The sequence below is a fragment of the Corvus kubaryi genome, unplaced genomic scaffold (genome assembly GCF_017639235.1).
Source record: "Corvus kubaryi isolate FWS band 111438036 unplaced genomic scaffold, C.kubaryi_AGA036_p1.0 37392, whole genome shotgun sequence".
Lineage (NCBI taxonomy): Eukaryota > Metazoa > Chordata > Aves > Passeriformes > Corvidae > Corvus > Corvus kubaryi.
The window spans coordinates 481,786-496,147 of record NW_024581131.1 but is presented as its reverse complement, the minus strand read 5'-3'; the positions used below and the strand labels follow the sequence as shown (position 1 = coordinate 496,147).

General features: G+C 43.7%; 1 protein-coding gene across 1 annotated transcript in view; it reads left to right on the top strand.

The window, feature by feature from the left end:
• Nucleotides 1-12: 12 nt before the first annotated feature.
• SWAP70 (switching B cell complex subunit SWAP70) overlaps nucleotides 13-14,362 on the top strand; it is a 35,535-nt gene continuing 21,185 nt past the window's right edge. Inside the window, exons 1-3 of the mRNA XM_042038397.1 lie at nucleotides 13-174; nucleotides 8,482-8,622; nucleotides 13,356-13,529. Of these exons, the coding sequence (XP_041894331.1) occupies nucleotides 76-174; nucleotides 8,482-8,622; nucleotides 13,356-13,529 (414 nt within the window). The 5' untranslated portion in view covers nucleotides 13-75. The remainder of the gene's footprint in view (nucleotides 175-8,481; nucleotides 8,623-13,355; nucleotides 13,530-14,362) is intronic.

Below are 14,362 nucleotides of genomic sequence, written 5' to 3'. Positions count from 1 at the left end.
GGCAGGGCCGCGCCCCCGGGGCCGGCGCAGGCCGGGGCACAGCGGCGGCGGGCGCGGGCCGGGAGCGGGCTGGCCATGGTGGGGCTCAAGGAGGAGCTGCTCAAGTCCATCTGGCACGCCTTCACCGCCCTCGACCTCGACCGCAGCGGGAAGGTCTCCAAGTCGCAGCTTAAGGCAAGCGGGGGGCGGCGAGCCCGGGGGCGCGGGGCCGGGCCTCGGTGGGGTGCGAGGGGCCGGGACACGGCCCGGGCTGTCCCCGGCGAGCGCTGACGCCGCCGGCACTGGGACCCGCCTGGGGCGGCCACCTCCGGGGAAACACGGGCACTCGCTTTCGGGGCTCTCCTGGGCGCTGTAAATCGCGTTTTTCCGCACCGGGGCTGCGGTTCGTCCCACGGCATCGCTGTCCCTGCGGGCCCTGGACACCTCCGTCCCGCGGGAGCGCGGACCCGTCCTGGAGCACGGGCGGGCTGATTTTCATTCTGCCCAGGGAAGCGCTCCGTCCTCCCCGAGATGTTAGTGCACAAACCCTTGTTGTGCTTCTGGTCCGCTTTCAACCACATGTCCTTGCTACCCTTTCTGGCCAAAATCTTTTCTGGGGTAGCCACAAGGTCCCATCTATAGGGGTTGGCTGCGTCCAAGTGAAATTCACAGCTTGCCAAGGGGAGAGAGAGGTTCCACAGTGCCCTCTTATTTGGATATAAACAGGGGAATTAGTCAAGAGGCTCCAACTGTGCCATTCTTTCCTTAGCTTATACGCTGAAGTAGTGTTTGTGCTCTTAAAAGAGCTCTCAGGCAGCTCGCTGAATCCAGTCCCATCTTGGCCCTGCTTTATGGGACCATCTTGGCCTGGGAATAATAGCAGAAATCTGGCTAAATAAATATTTTGAATAAGAACGCAACACCTGTTGACATTCAAGACTGTGGGTCCTTGTGCTCGGTGCTGGGGCTGTGTGGGCCACAGCAATTAGCCGAGGTTTGCGCCTTTTGTGGGATTAACTCCGCGAGAAACAGTGGCTGTGCTGTGGTGGTGTTTCCAAGCGTGGCTGGTCGCTCATGGACTTTATTCTTAGCATTATGTAATGAGGGTCCAGAGCAGGCAACACGTTGCAAGCAGCCTGTTCCTCTTCTCCTTTTCTTCTCCTGGGGTGCTCAGGCCGTGAGATAGAGCCGAACTCAGCCAGGAGTGACTGCGGGGCAGGAGTTGGGCGAGAGGCCAGACCTGGCTGTGAGCTCAAGCTGAAAATGTGTGCAGGTTCTGGATTTTTCACAGGGGGTGTCAATAACAGGGAGTATTTGTGTTCCACTGTTGCAGGACGAGCTGAAGCAGGTTGCAGAGAAGCTTTTTTTTATTGTCCTGCTCTTTATAGGAATCCTGTTTTCCTGTCATGCTGCCTACCACACCCTGTGTGCTCTGTGCACTCACCTGAGGGTGTCTGCAGGATGTGTTGTCATGCAGGCCAGTGGAAAACCTCTTGAGGTCCACACGTGCTGGGCTGAATGAAATGGCTAAAGAAGCTGCCAGTGTGTGGTGGGCTGGTGCAGCTGCTCTCCTGGTGTCACCGCTCAAAGATGAAAAAAAGTAGGGCTTTGTGTGTCTGTGCACTTCTGTCTGTGACATAAAGGCTCCTATGGGAAGTGTCAGGTGGAGGATCTGGGAGTGCAGAAACAAGCCTGAAATGAGGCTGCCACCTTCTCCTGTGGCCACCAAGAATTAGTTTTCAGGGGACACAGAAGGGGGTAGAGGGTGTTCTTACATAGACTTTTTCTGGCAAATTATGAATGTGGTGTCAAACTGATGGTTCTGCTGGGAGAAGAGGTGTGCATGATGGCAGTACCTTCACATGGTTAAAAAGGGCAGGCAGGACAGCAAAAGAGAAGTTCCTATCTGATAGAGATAGGGCTATATTGTCTTAAAGAATGTGTTTCACAATGAAGTGTTTCTCATCATCATGAGGAAGATTTAGCACTCTTGTAAAATGGAGAGATGGTGCTTGGAGATGAACAGGCTAGTAGAGATCTGTGACATTAGAAAAATATGCTTAATAATTTAGTGGAACTGCTGTTTTAAAAAAAAATTATAAAAACCTATTATTTTTTTGTGAGAATGGCGGTGTTGTAACCTGCTGAACACTTCCCTCCTCAATAAGACAACTTCCTGGCAATGGTTTGTGTAATCCAGTATAAGGTGGATGCCATCATGTTGCATGTAAATTCCTGAGAATAACATGTTTCATTGTTAAAGGCAGTGATTTCTAGTTACTCTGCCTAGAAGTGACCTTTGAGCCTTCCATAAAAATAAATAATTAACTTTAAATACTATGAGAAGAATAAATGTGTGTGTGATCTGTAGCTGAGGCCCTACTGTGAAGGGTTTGCATCACACATTTGTTTTCAATAGATCTAGAGCAGATGGATGGAAGTGAGTCAGTTGGGTCTGTTTCGTAGTCTGGAGAAACAGCAAATACTCGAGGGCAAAAATGGGACTTGCTTGGAATAGTAAGGGTGTCATGAGATATCTTTTATCCATTTGTATCTTCTGTATATGTTCTGAGCTGCTGAGAGAAGAGACACTTAAATCAGTCCTCTGTGTCATTTTGAATCATTATCTTCTTCCAGTCTGCACTGATTTTTTGTTTGTTTGTTTCGATTTTTCTACTTTTTTTTTTAACTGGTAATCTTCAGAAGTTCTACTGTTACGCTGTCTGCAGCTCTTAGTATTTTTTTCTACATCAGCAGAAACATTTGTGTATTCTGTTCTTAAATAAATCCAGCTTTAAAGCTGGACACGTTTATTGTTTTGCCAGTGTGTTTTGGCACATTCAAACACTGATACAGCAAGGCTCAGGTGTAAGTTCCGTGTATTATGTTACAGCTGCTGCTGTGATTCCAGCATGAGCTACATGCAAATTACCTCCTTTCCTACATTTAATTTCATCTTTCTTGCCATCTGCAATTTAAAAATTGTTTTTAAAGTTTCTCTAAGGTGTCAACATTAAATCCACTTTTCATCTGGATCTTGAAACACTGTGGTTTTAAATATAGTTCCATTTGATAGCCAGCAGAACTGATTTTAGTGTGTGTGTATGATTGGATCTTGGAAAGAACACACACTGATTAGTTTTTACACCTTCTCTCGAAGCTCTTCCGTACGTTGCTTTGTGTCTTGTCTCTGCTTAGGCAGTGGGTTTATTTTGCTGTTCTTGTTTTGTCTTACATGCTACATTGGGGTGGATTTTCTAACTGTTGGGTCTTGGATTCCTGGATGATATCTGCAGATTGTGGATGGTGAGCCACTTGAATATCTCATTCAGGCCTGTATTATAACTTTGGGTGACCAAAGCTACTTGTCAGGCTTAGAAAATTTATCCTGATCTGTTTTCATCTGGGGTGTTATAGGGTTATTATACCTCTTAGCTTTGCTTTGCCTTTCCACTAAATGTGAAGTCAGTGGCCTGTGGGAAGAGGAAGAATGGTGTAATCAGGGTGAGAGGGATGGTCTGACCGGAGAGGAAGACCTTGAACAATGTAGCAAGGCAGGGGCAGGGTTGGGAGCCTGTGCCGAGTGGGCAGGACCCCGGCCGGACAATCGGCTTTGTACAGCGGTGGAGGGTGGTAGGAAATTAGTCACCGTGACTCACAGGGAGAGGGTCCTGCTCTGGTGCTATCAACGGGCCTCAAAGTGTGTGTGTTAGGGTAGCCATGAGGAATCCTGTCAGTGAGGTGTGAGGGAGGGATGCTGCTCTGCCAGGAAAGCCCAGGCAGCCTGTAGACTAAAACAGGGAGCATGAGGAAATGATGGGGCCATGACGCTGTGCTTAAGAGGAGCAGCTCCCAGTGGATCAGCAGCCCTCTTAACCTTTTGTCCCAGCAGTGTACCCAGGTGGCCAAGAAGGCCAATGGCATCCTGGCCTGTATCAGCAGTAGTGTGGCCAGCAGGACCAGGGCAGGGATTGTCCCCTGTACTATGCAGTGGTGAGGCCATAACTCAAGTGCTGTGTCCAGTTCCAGGCCCTTCAGTTTAGGGTGTACATTGAGGTGCTGGAGCATGTCCAGAAAAGGGCAACAGAGGTGGTGAAGGGTCTGAAACACAAGTCCTATGAGGAGCTGCTGAGGGAGCTGAGGATGTTTAGCCTGGAGAAGAGGAGGGTCAGGAGTGACCTTACCACTCTACACCTGCCTGAAGAGAGACTGTAGCCAGGTGGGGTTCAGTCTTTTCTCCCAGGCTACCAGCAACAGAACGAGACCTTAAGCTGCACCAGGGGAGGTTCAGGTTGGACATTAGGAAGAATTTTTTCACAGAGGGGCTGATGAGCTCTAGGAATGGGCTGCCCAGGAGGTGATGGAGTCCCTGGAGGTGTTGAAGCAAAGACTGGATGTGGCACTCTGTGCTATGGTCTGGTTGACATGGTGGTGTTTGGTCATATGTTGGACTTGATGATCTCCGAGGTCTTTTTCAACCTAATTGATTCTGTGACTCTGTTTTGTCAGCTGGTTTCAGGGAAGATGTAGAAGAAAGATGCAGTGCATGGAATATGTTTACAAGGAGCTCTTCCTAAGCGCTGGGAGCCACAGGACAGAAAGGCAATTCACTTGGCAACTTGGGCAGATGCAGGCCGACACCAGTATGTGACTTGGGGCCAAGGGGGATTGTGCAGACAAGGAAGGCAAAAGGAAGGGTGAGGTTGTTGAAAATGGTGATGAGGGATGTGCAAATGCCCAGAGGCGAAGGAGTGAATGAAGGAACAGGAGCTGATGTGGGTGAGGGGCACAAGAGTCAGGAGCCTGAGCTGGTGGAGGCTGGACTGGAGCACACTGATCCAACTGCGAAAGAGGCTGCTGTGCTCACCCTGACATTAAATAATGAGGCTCCAAATGGGGTGTCTGCTACCTGAGTGGGTAAGGAAGCTGTACCTTGGGGATGGGGTGATGCAGGATATGGTGTGCTTATGCTGTACCTGGATGAAAAGACCTGGTGTTTGTGACAAGGGGCTTATATGATGCTACTTTAACACTGGTCATAAAAGAAAAAGGGAAAGTACTTGTGAGTAGCCTTATTTTGGCTGGCTGGCTGCTGACATGGATGTTAGGGAGAGATGAGCCAAGAATGTCTTGGAATGAATTCACACGAAACCACTGAATGGAGCTGCCAGGATCTGTGATGCCAACATTTTAAAATCTGAAAAAGAGATGGGGAGGGGGAAGACTCCCCCTGAAAGATGGAAAAGAAAGAGAAAACTACCAAAGAAGCTGACAATAGCTGCTGCAGGATTAGTCTGCCCTGGTAGTGCTCCCACTGTCATCTGGCCAAATTTTTGTCACTGAGCAATAGTCTAGCAGATCTTCCCTCTCCTTGTAGAAATGCAGATCACTTTTATGGACATGGTTAAATGGAACTACTCAGATGGTAACAATTCAACACGTGCTGAAAGTTTTGGAAAATGGGAGCTCAGAGGAGAGCAGCTATGGCAGAGTAGACCTGAAGGTAAAGCAGCATGAAACAGGGCATAAATAAAGTAAATGCAAAGTCTGTGATGACCTTTGGTGTTCAGCTTGCTTCTGTTTGTATTTGGAACAGAACACTTTCAGTATTCCCAGGGAAAGATGGGATGCTACTAGGCATCTTACAAAACTTTTCCTTGAAAATGAAGAATTGCACCCGGAGTGCACTGGTGCCATGAAGCCCGTGCAGGCTGCTTGTGCTGTCTCACACTCCAGTTTGGGGACCCCCACTGTACCCATGTGCTGCAGCAGAGATGAGTCTCTGGGCTGGGGCAGGAGTTGGCTTTGGCATGAAGGTGAATTGTTAAATGTGGCATCCAGGGCATAATAAATGCGGAAAGAGAAAGCTGCCTAGCAACCCTGTGGGCACTGGGGGATTAATCCTGACTGGTGCAAAACTTCCTCATGGTTGATGTAGCTTCTGCAAGGCAAGGTGATTTTTTTGTACCCCAGTTAACCTACTGCTCAGCTAATTGTTGTTTGTTTTTTTTATATTTTAATTGTTAATTAACGTAGAGTATCTTCTGGTCCAGATAATGTGATTTGAGAGAACAAAACCAAACGAGACCTCAGGGCAGAATTTTTCAGGCTTACCCTGCAAGTGAAGAATTCAGCTGGCGCTTGGCCGCGTTAGAGAATGGCAGGCTTTGGCAGGCACCGAGGAATTTCCTGAGTTATGAAAAGAGGGCACTGGGCACAGGAGAGATCACAGATAAGGCAGATCTCAGAAAAGAATTGAAAGTGGAATTCTCTCCTGGTAAATTGGTCACTTGATGTGGAAACCACCTAGGTTTCTGACAACCCAAGCACAGCAAGAAGGCCAGAAAAAGGAGAAGACAGATATGTAGAAAGGACATGATAAGAAAGTATTTTATTGAGATTTTTAATTTACTTTAGTAGTAAGCTGCAATCCATCATGCTTTTAGAATATTTTTATTAGCTGAGTATTTTTTTAGTTATAGTATTAGCAACTACAGTGTTCTTGGAAAACAGTGATCATCTCTATCTCTCAGAAATTCAAGAATCCCTCAGGTTTCTATAAATAACAACAGAAGCCTTAAGTAGAAGGGGAAACACACATGATAGTACGTTTCCCCAACCCCATATATGAATCACGTCACATGGACTCAAATACTTGATCTGATGTGGTGGTTAGAGACAAGGATTGATTGAAGTGGAATATACTGTTGATGGAGAGTGGTGTGAAATGTGATAACTTCTAAACGCTCTTTAGCTGCTTTGGGAAATGCAGCTTTTGTTGTGCTATGGCTGATGCTGTTGTTTAAGTGTTTTTAAATTTCTATAGCTTATTAACTGTAATATCTTAGTGTTAGCATACATCAGTGAAAATATGTATTTCTCATGGAAATATCTCTTTTTCCAAAAGCAAGTTTCACTTCAGAGGTATGTAGAAAGGAATTCTCCTCTGAACTGAGTATACATCTTGGGCTATGTTTGTAGTATTTTCTGCTAACTAACACTTAGATTCTGCTGTCTCCTTATCACGCATCAGAATAGTAAATGTACTTTTTCTTTTTTCTCGGGGGCAGGTGGGTGGGGGAAAGCCCAGACATTTTAAGTGTGTAGCTTTGGTTTGATTTCCTAGGCTTTGACAACTTCAGACTTTCACTTCTTGTTTTACAGGTACTCCATCTTTGACTGCTTTATGTCTACTCACCTAAATAGGCATGCTTATAACTTTTCTGCACATTTTTTTTTTTTTACTGTTTCCTCTTTGCATCATTTGGGACTGTTTTTTAAAATTCTGTAAAACCCGCAAAATTCAGTCACACTCTGTTCCATGAAGTTCTTGATTTAAAAAAAAAAAAAAAAATCACTGGCAGCATACCTTTTCAAAAGATGTGATCTGTTTTACCTCTGTAATTTTGTTTAGCTGTATTTTTAGCCTTTGTTGCATGTTTTCCATGCAGACCATGGCAGGGCATGTGATGTTAAATCCTTTACGCAGCTCATGTAGGTGGTACGTGATCTTCAGAGGCTCAGCTCTGCATCTTGCCAAGGGAGAGAGCTCCCCAGTGCTTGAGGTGCAGTGGGCAGCCTGTTAAAGGTCTGACCTGACTCCAGACAGGGTGAAAAACAAAGGGAGGGATGGTGCTTTGCTTTTCCTGTGCTGGTGGCACAGGAGTCGCTGCTGCCCAGGCTCTGCCTTCCTGTTAGTACTGAGGTGTTGGTCTGTGCTTGCAAAGCTCAGGCTGAAGAAGTTGAGATGTGCTGGCTACCAGTTAGTTTTCAGTAATTCAGTACTTCCTTAAAATTAGTCAAGTGTGTAGTCTCTTCTTGAAGGTCATTTCTCAAGAACAGACGTGAGTGCTGGTGGGTGTCAAGTTCTTGAGATGCTTCATGCAAATAGCTTTTTAAAATAAAAATTTGAGAAGCACACCTAAACCGTTCCCCTTTCTGTAACATTATTTTTCTTTGCCAACTGAAACATGGGGTCAGTGTTGAGATGCAGCCCAAAAGCAAGCAGATGAGATTAATCCATAGTTAATGCTTTCATCTGAATAGTAATTTCTTTGTAAACTAAGGCTACGTATTGAGTTGTTTTCTTTGTTACTCGTTTTCATTAGGTATAAATATTTATAATTTCAAGGGCTAGGTGTTTGTGGTTGTTTTGATAGCTATCTGACTTCACTCTGCAAATATTACTCTGGTGTTCCTGCATGCCTCTCCTGGTTTGCAGCTGCATGGGTATATATGTACAAAGGGGAGCTTGTGTAGCTGCATTTGCAGTTCTCTAGGGCTGGACCTCTCTGTGCTCACATTGCCTCTGTAACGTGCAGCTCTCTGAAACCATTGAATCAGGATTTCTTTAGTTATGTTTTGCTTTCTGACAAAACTGGGGCAGAACTTGTGGTGACATCAAAGTGTCACTTTGCACATGGCTTTGGAGTCACAGGTCTGCTCTGGAGGGAACATGCTTAAGGCTGACAGCAGTGTTACTGGTTTCTCTTCTGTCCTTAGGTCCTTTCTCACAACTTGTGCACAGTGTTAAACGTTCCCCATGATCCAGTGGCCTTGGAAGAGCACTTTAGGGACGATGATGAAGGACCGGTTTCCAATCAGGGTTACATGCCTTATCTAAACAAATTCATCTTGGAAAAGGTAAGTTTTGAATTCTCACATTCTGTGCTTTCAGCTTTTGTTGTTAGAGTGTCTTTGCAGTAACTGGTGCATGCAGGAGGCTGCTGCTGGTGTGAAGACAATGGTTGGGAGTGTGTTTGTGGGGTCATCATAGGGCGGCTACTCTGGAGAGCCTGTGCCTAAAAATGGAAGGGTGCACTGTTCTCTACCTCCTCTCTCCTTGGTTTCTATTTCCTGTTACATCTGGCCCTTGCCTCAGCTGTGTTCATGCAGAACTGTGTTCATATTAGTAGAGCACCTCAGGTTGAATTTATCTGAAAGTGTCTGGGAGCTATAGGTTGACCCACTTTAAACTAGAGCTGTAACAGAATATTGTCACAGCCTCCTTTGCAAACAGAAAGGGCAAAAATATCTTCACTGTTTGTCACAAAGTATTGTAATAAGTAGATCCTTTCAGAGAGTTACAGTGGGTGACATTAGGGCATATTGTGAAGTTTTGTCTTGCAAATTCTTTCCTTACATGTCTGAGCACTTTGAGTCTTCCGTTGTGCCTTGTTTCGGGAGAAACTCTGGAAAGACAGCAGGGTTCCCCCCGCCCTCTTCTCCATCATGTTCTAAAATAGGTAGTCACTGGGTTGGAAAGTTAAAAAACCCCAAACAGTGATCTTCCTGCTTTTTTTCTGACTTCTGTTCACATATTGGGCTGGACAGCAAAAGCGGCTCACGTGATGTTGGAAGCATCAGCTTCAACACCACTGATTTCTCATACACTTGAGGGCCAACCCCAGAAAACCTCAAACTTTGATGTTGTGGCTGCAGAGATACAGAGCTGTTTGCTCTATTTTGCTATGTGAAAAAGTCCTGAACTGACATACTGCTGAGAAGTCCAATGCTGCAATTGCAGATGATGCAAACTCTTCAGCCCCATTTGCTGATTATTGCTCCTTCATTTAATAGCAGTGGGAAATGTGATATATATATAGTGCAGTCTGGCAGCTTATATCTAGCAAAGACTTACCAGCTTTTCTGCCTCTCTAGTCTGTGTTTCTCTCATACCCAAAGACTATGAGAGACACCCCAAGAGTGTCCTATTTGATGTGTGGGAGTTGGCCTTTAATACATTTAAAGGTACCTCATTAGTGTCTTGGTTGTTTGATGCTGAGGAATCTTGCTTTGTCCCTAAGAAGTTGTAATCTCATCTTGGCTATCTGAGATCCTGTAAGATTCAATGGAGACCAAGCAGTTTGTAGACAACTTCTGGGAAAAAAGAAAAGGCCTTAATTCATTTTGACCAAAGGATTACAGTGGGAGAGGCTGAACCACAGTGGATTAAAACTCTTTGTAGGCAGTAGCAACCCATTAAATAAAGAAAACCCAAAAGACATATGTATGGCTTTTTCAAATATAAAAATGCTTAATTGTTAAAGGTGTTTATAGGGATAATAGTTACGGAAATTAAGAGCAAAATTGCATTTAAGAAACACTTTTGTCTGAAAATGACAGACCTGGCTATAGCAGTAAATAGATATGAAAGGGGAGAGCATGACTGTGTGTAGTTTCTTGGTTTTATTCATATACTGATCTGGCTTCCGGTGATTGCCTGATATATCCATATCATCAGTTAATCTTAAAAGATGAAAGGGTTAAGGAACAGGATTAAACTACCTGTAACTTCCTGTTATTTGATCCTGACTAAATGCTTGTAAACAAGAAAATTAGTGAAGTTGTTTTGGCAGAAGGCTATCTTTTTGGACTGGAAAAATCTTGACTGTGACTTCTCTTCTTTTAGAGATGAGTTTACATCAGTGCCAAAAGACAACATGCAGAGGGATGAAGTCACTGATTCATAGTATGTCTCCTTTGTTTAAAACAAACAAGCAAAAAAAAGCAAACAAGAAACTCCTTCTTTCTTTATTTTTCCAAGGCGTAATCTATTCTTCTAGATGGGGTGATTGTAGAAAAATCACTGTTAGTATATTCTAGTAAGCAAAGTTACTAAAGGAGTGATGCTTTATACCCCAGATACACAGGAAGTTCTCTCAATTTCCAGTTATGCATCTTATGGTGAATTAATTGATTCAAGCAAGGGCCACTGGCTCAAGGGAGGTTTTTTGATCTTAAGATATTTTGTTTAAGACATACATAAAATATTTAAAGAATGACTTCTTAAATTTCTTTTAAAATAGATATGTAACTGTGACTTAGAATTTTATTGAGAGGACTTTGTAACCTCTGGAAATAACTTCCATTGTATTCTTAAATGCAGTTGTAACTTTTTGTGGGTTTTTTGTGCTGATTTACCCCTGCAATAAAGCCTCTTTATGTAGAACCAAGAAATCATCACGAAAAGGCATCAAGAAAAGACAATTGTCAAGAAAGACAAGGTAGTTAAATGAGGTACATTCGCTGCAACTAATTTCCTTTATCCACATAGTTAATTTCAGTAAATAGTTTGAATAATTAGTATTGCCTAATTGATGATTTCTAGTGTTATGCATCTTGTTATTCAGCAGATAGATGTATCTAGGATTTTCTTGCATCTGAAGCAAAATCTGTCCTGTTCTGTAAATGTCTCTTTCAGGAAGGAGCTGTGATTTGCCAATACGATGTCTTCATAATTTGTTTTACTTGGTTTATTAACCATATTTTAGCATGTTCTGTTATTTACAATGTACATCTTTAAATACCAATTGAAAATGTTTCCTTTTCAGTGATAGCAATGGTGGTATTTTACAGCAGACCTTATTTAGAGCAGGGAAGGGTCATGGTGGGGGGAGACAAAGAAGGACATTGTTCAAACCTCAGGTTATCTCATCTTCCAGGCAACTTCATGAATGCAAGTTACACTACCAGTGCTTGTTATATTTTTGGAACTGTTATTTTGGAGAGCCAGGGCTTGTGTGCTGATGTAATTACTGTCCTGGATAATTCCTAAACAGTGTCTCTGTTCTGGATGACACGTGGGCCCCACAAAGTCCATTTCAGAATCAAGTCTGGATTGTGAAAAAAGGGCTTACATGTCTAAAGAGGGACTGCTGGCACCACAGGACCTGTTGCCCTGGGGTAAAATGGTTCTGAAGCCTCCTGCTCGACTGCCACACTGTCCTGGTGGCAGGGATGTGCTGCAGGTGACCTGCGCTTTGGCAGGAGTGTCTGAGGCGCTGCAGTCTGGCTTTGCTGTGTTAGCAGAACCCGTGCACCACTAGGACATTTCCAAGGTGGAACTGCTCACCATCAGGCTGGGAAAAGTGCTTTTAGAAAAGAGGTCATGGTTCATTGGGCAGGGTGGGGAGGACAGACAGAAAAACCACAGGCAGGGGTAGCCAAGGAGTGAAGTGCTGGTAAATAGAACGAAGAAGGAGTCCAGACTTCTTGCCCTCCATCCAGAGGGTGTTTGTTCATTTAGTTGGTGTTTCATTTGAAATCCATGTCTCGTGTGCAAACAAGACAGATGCTGAAATTGTGGCTGTGGTAGCTCTGGCTCCTACAGCTGTCATCTAATTCAAAGGACAGCTGTAGCCTCTTGCATCTCCACTCATGTTGGTGGCCTCTGCAAGCATGCGTAGTCTATGGTTTTCATTCATAGTCTCACTTTTATGCCTGGAGACTGTTCTTGTCAGCAGGTTGGTTTCTTGTTTACTTCTGTCTTTCTTTTTTTATCTTTTTTTCTCTTTTTCCCCTCCACCCACATCAGTTCATCGACTTCCCATGTCTGTCGTTGACTGAGCCAGTGTGGTGTGGTCACTGTATTTGACCACTTACCAGACTGGATAGGAAATCATACCGTTTGCATCGGTGTTCTTGAAGCATCTAAGATCTGTGGTTTGGCTTATCCTAAAAAAAATCACTGACCATTACTGGTCTCACTACCACAAGAGGTAGTGAGAACAAGAACCTGTTTTTTAGACGTTTTCCAAAATCTCAAAGGGGTTTCCATTACGGTGCCAAACGTGCCTTTATCAGTTACACATTGGTAAAGAAATAGCATTGCTAAGTTGTGGGGAGATAATAAATAGGTTTAATGTATAACTTAAATGAGGGTTTAAAAAGAAAACAGTAAATCAGAGCTCTTGCTTATATAAATAATTCACAGATCTGTAGGTGCAGCTGCTAGGTATGACAGAGGGTAATGAAAACAAGAGGAATTTTGGTATCAATGAGGTGAAGATTTGCAAGCCTGAGAAAAAGCAAAGATTTTAAGTGGATTAGCATTTGAGGAAAAATTTATTCTGTGTTCGTGAGTACCCTGCAAGAGTTAGTTTGAGTAATATGAAGTAAAAAACATGTTAAAGGTCCTTCCCAGTTGTTGCTCCAATATCCCTTTTAGCATATCCACATGTAGATTTGGCTATGCTGCTTTCCAAACTTGCTGTATAACATCTCAGTAAGTCAGTGCAATAGGAGGGCAGCTGGAACTAAGACAGTTCTGGGGATGGTTTGGAAGCTGCGAGTGATGTGCTAGAGGAAACATAGAGTGCAGTGTAACCTCTTTCTCATGGAGTCAGGGTGCAATTAACTCAACCAGAAATTGGAGGTTGGATGTCAGTTTTTCTAGGAGAAGTTCTTTATTTTACCCCGTGCAGGAAGTCAGACTTGGTTGCTACAGTGCTCTTTTTGGGCCTTGATGTTTTGTGCAAACTGCAATTTTCTCAATGCTTTTTGTATGATGAAACCTGATAAACTTTGTCTGTCTGCTATTCTGTGCCATTTGTGCATATCAATTTCTTTGTTGTTGTTCAATTTCTTCTCTTTAGGTTCAAGGAAACTTTGACAAAGTTGAATTCAACAGGATGTGCTGGACTCTCTGTGCTAAAAAGAACCTCTCTAAAAGTCCCTTGCTGATTAGCGATGAAGACGCATTTAAAGTGTGGGTTATTTTTAACTTCTTGTCAGAGGATAAATACCCTTTAATCATTGTACCTGAGGAGGTAAGGAACAAAAACTTAAGCTCTTTAACACCAGTTTGCTTAATGTCCCAGTTGAACTATGTTAGTGTGGTACTCTCTAGAGATTTAAGAGAAAATATCATTTAATGTAAAACTTCTTTCCACTCTTTCAGGGTTGTAAGGCCTCAGGTGCATTTCTCTGTCTTCCAGGGTGCGTATATGGGGATTTCCACAGGATACTTGAGATATTGATAGCTCTGTGTGTCTGTCATTTAAACAGCCTGGACTAAACAGGATAAACAGGACATGCATGGATGTGATCTTTCATCATTGCACTTGCTTATAGGTGGTTAAAATTTTGCAAGGTCAATACATCAATGTGATGCTGAAAAAAAAATGCCCCCCTCTGTTATGTGTTACTGTGACTTGCAAGATGAGTCTTCAGTCTCATGTCACCCTCCTGATGAAAAGGCCAATACAAGCTTTTCTGATGATGTCTGTTTCTGATCCAAACCAGCTACCACCTGTTCACTCTTGCTTGAAAAGGAATAATACCAGAGAGATCTCTTTATACTTTCAGTTCATGAACAAGTATTGGCAGCACTCAAATAGGTATTTTAACCCTAAAGCAAGATTTTGGTATCTCCACTGTTCTCCCCTTGGGGATGGGTGGGGAAAGAAGCAAAAAGATCAGAACTGTTGGCATAAATAATCCCTTGCAAAACTGTGTACACATATTCCAGTGGTTTGCAGTTCAGCACTGGAGGACTGAATAATAAATATTTGCAAATTGTTGAACAGCCAGGGATCAAAACAGTCCTGTTAACACGCCACTGACAACGTAACTGTTGGACTCCAAGGTGTTGTGCCAAACC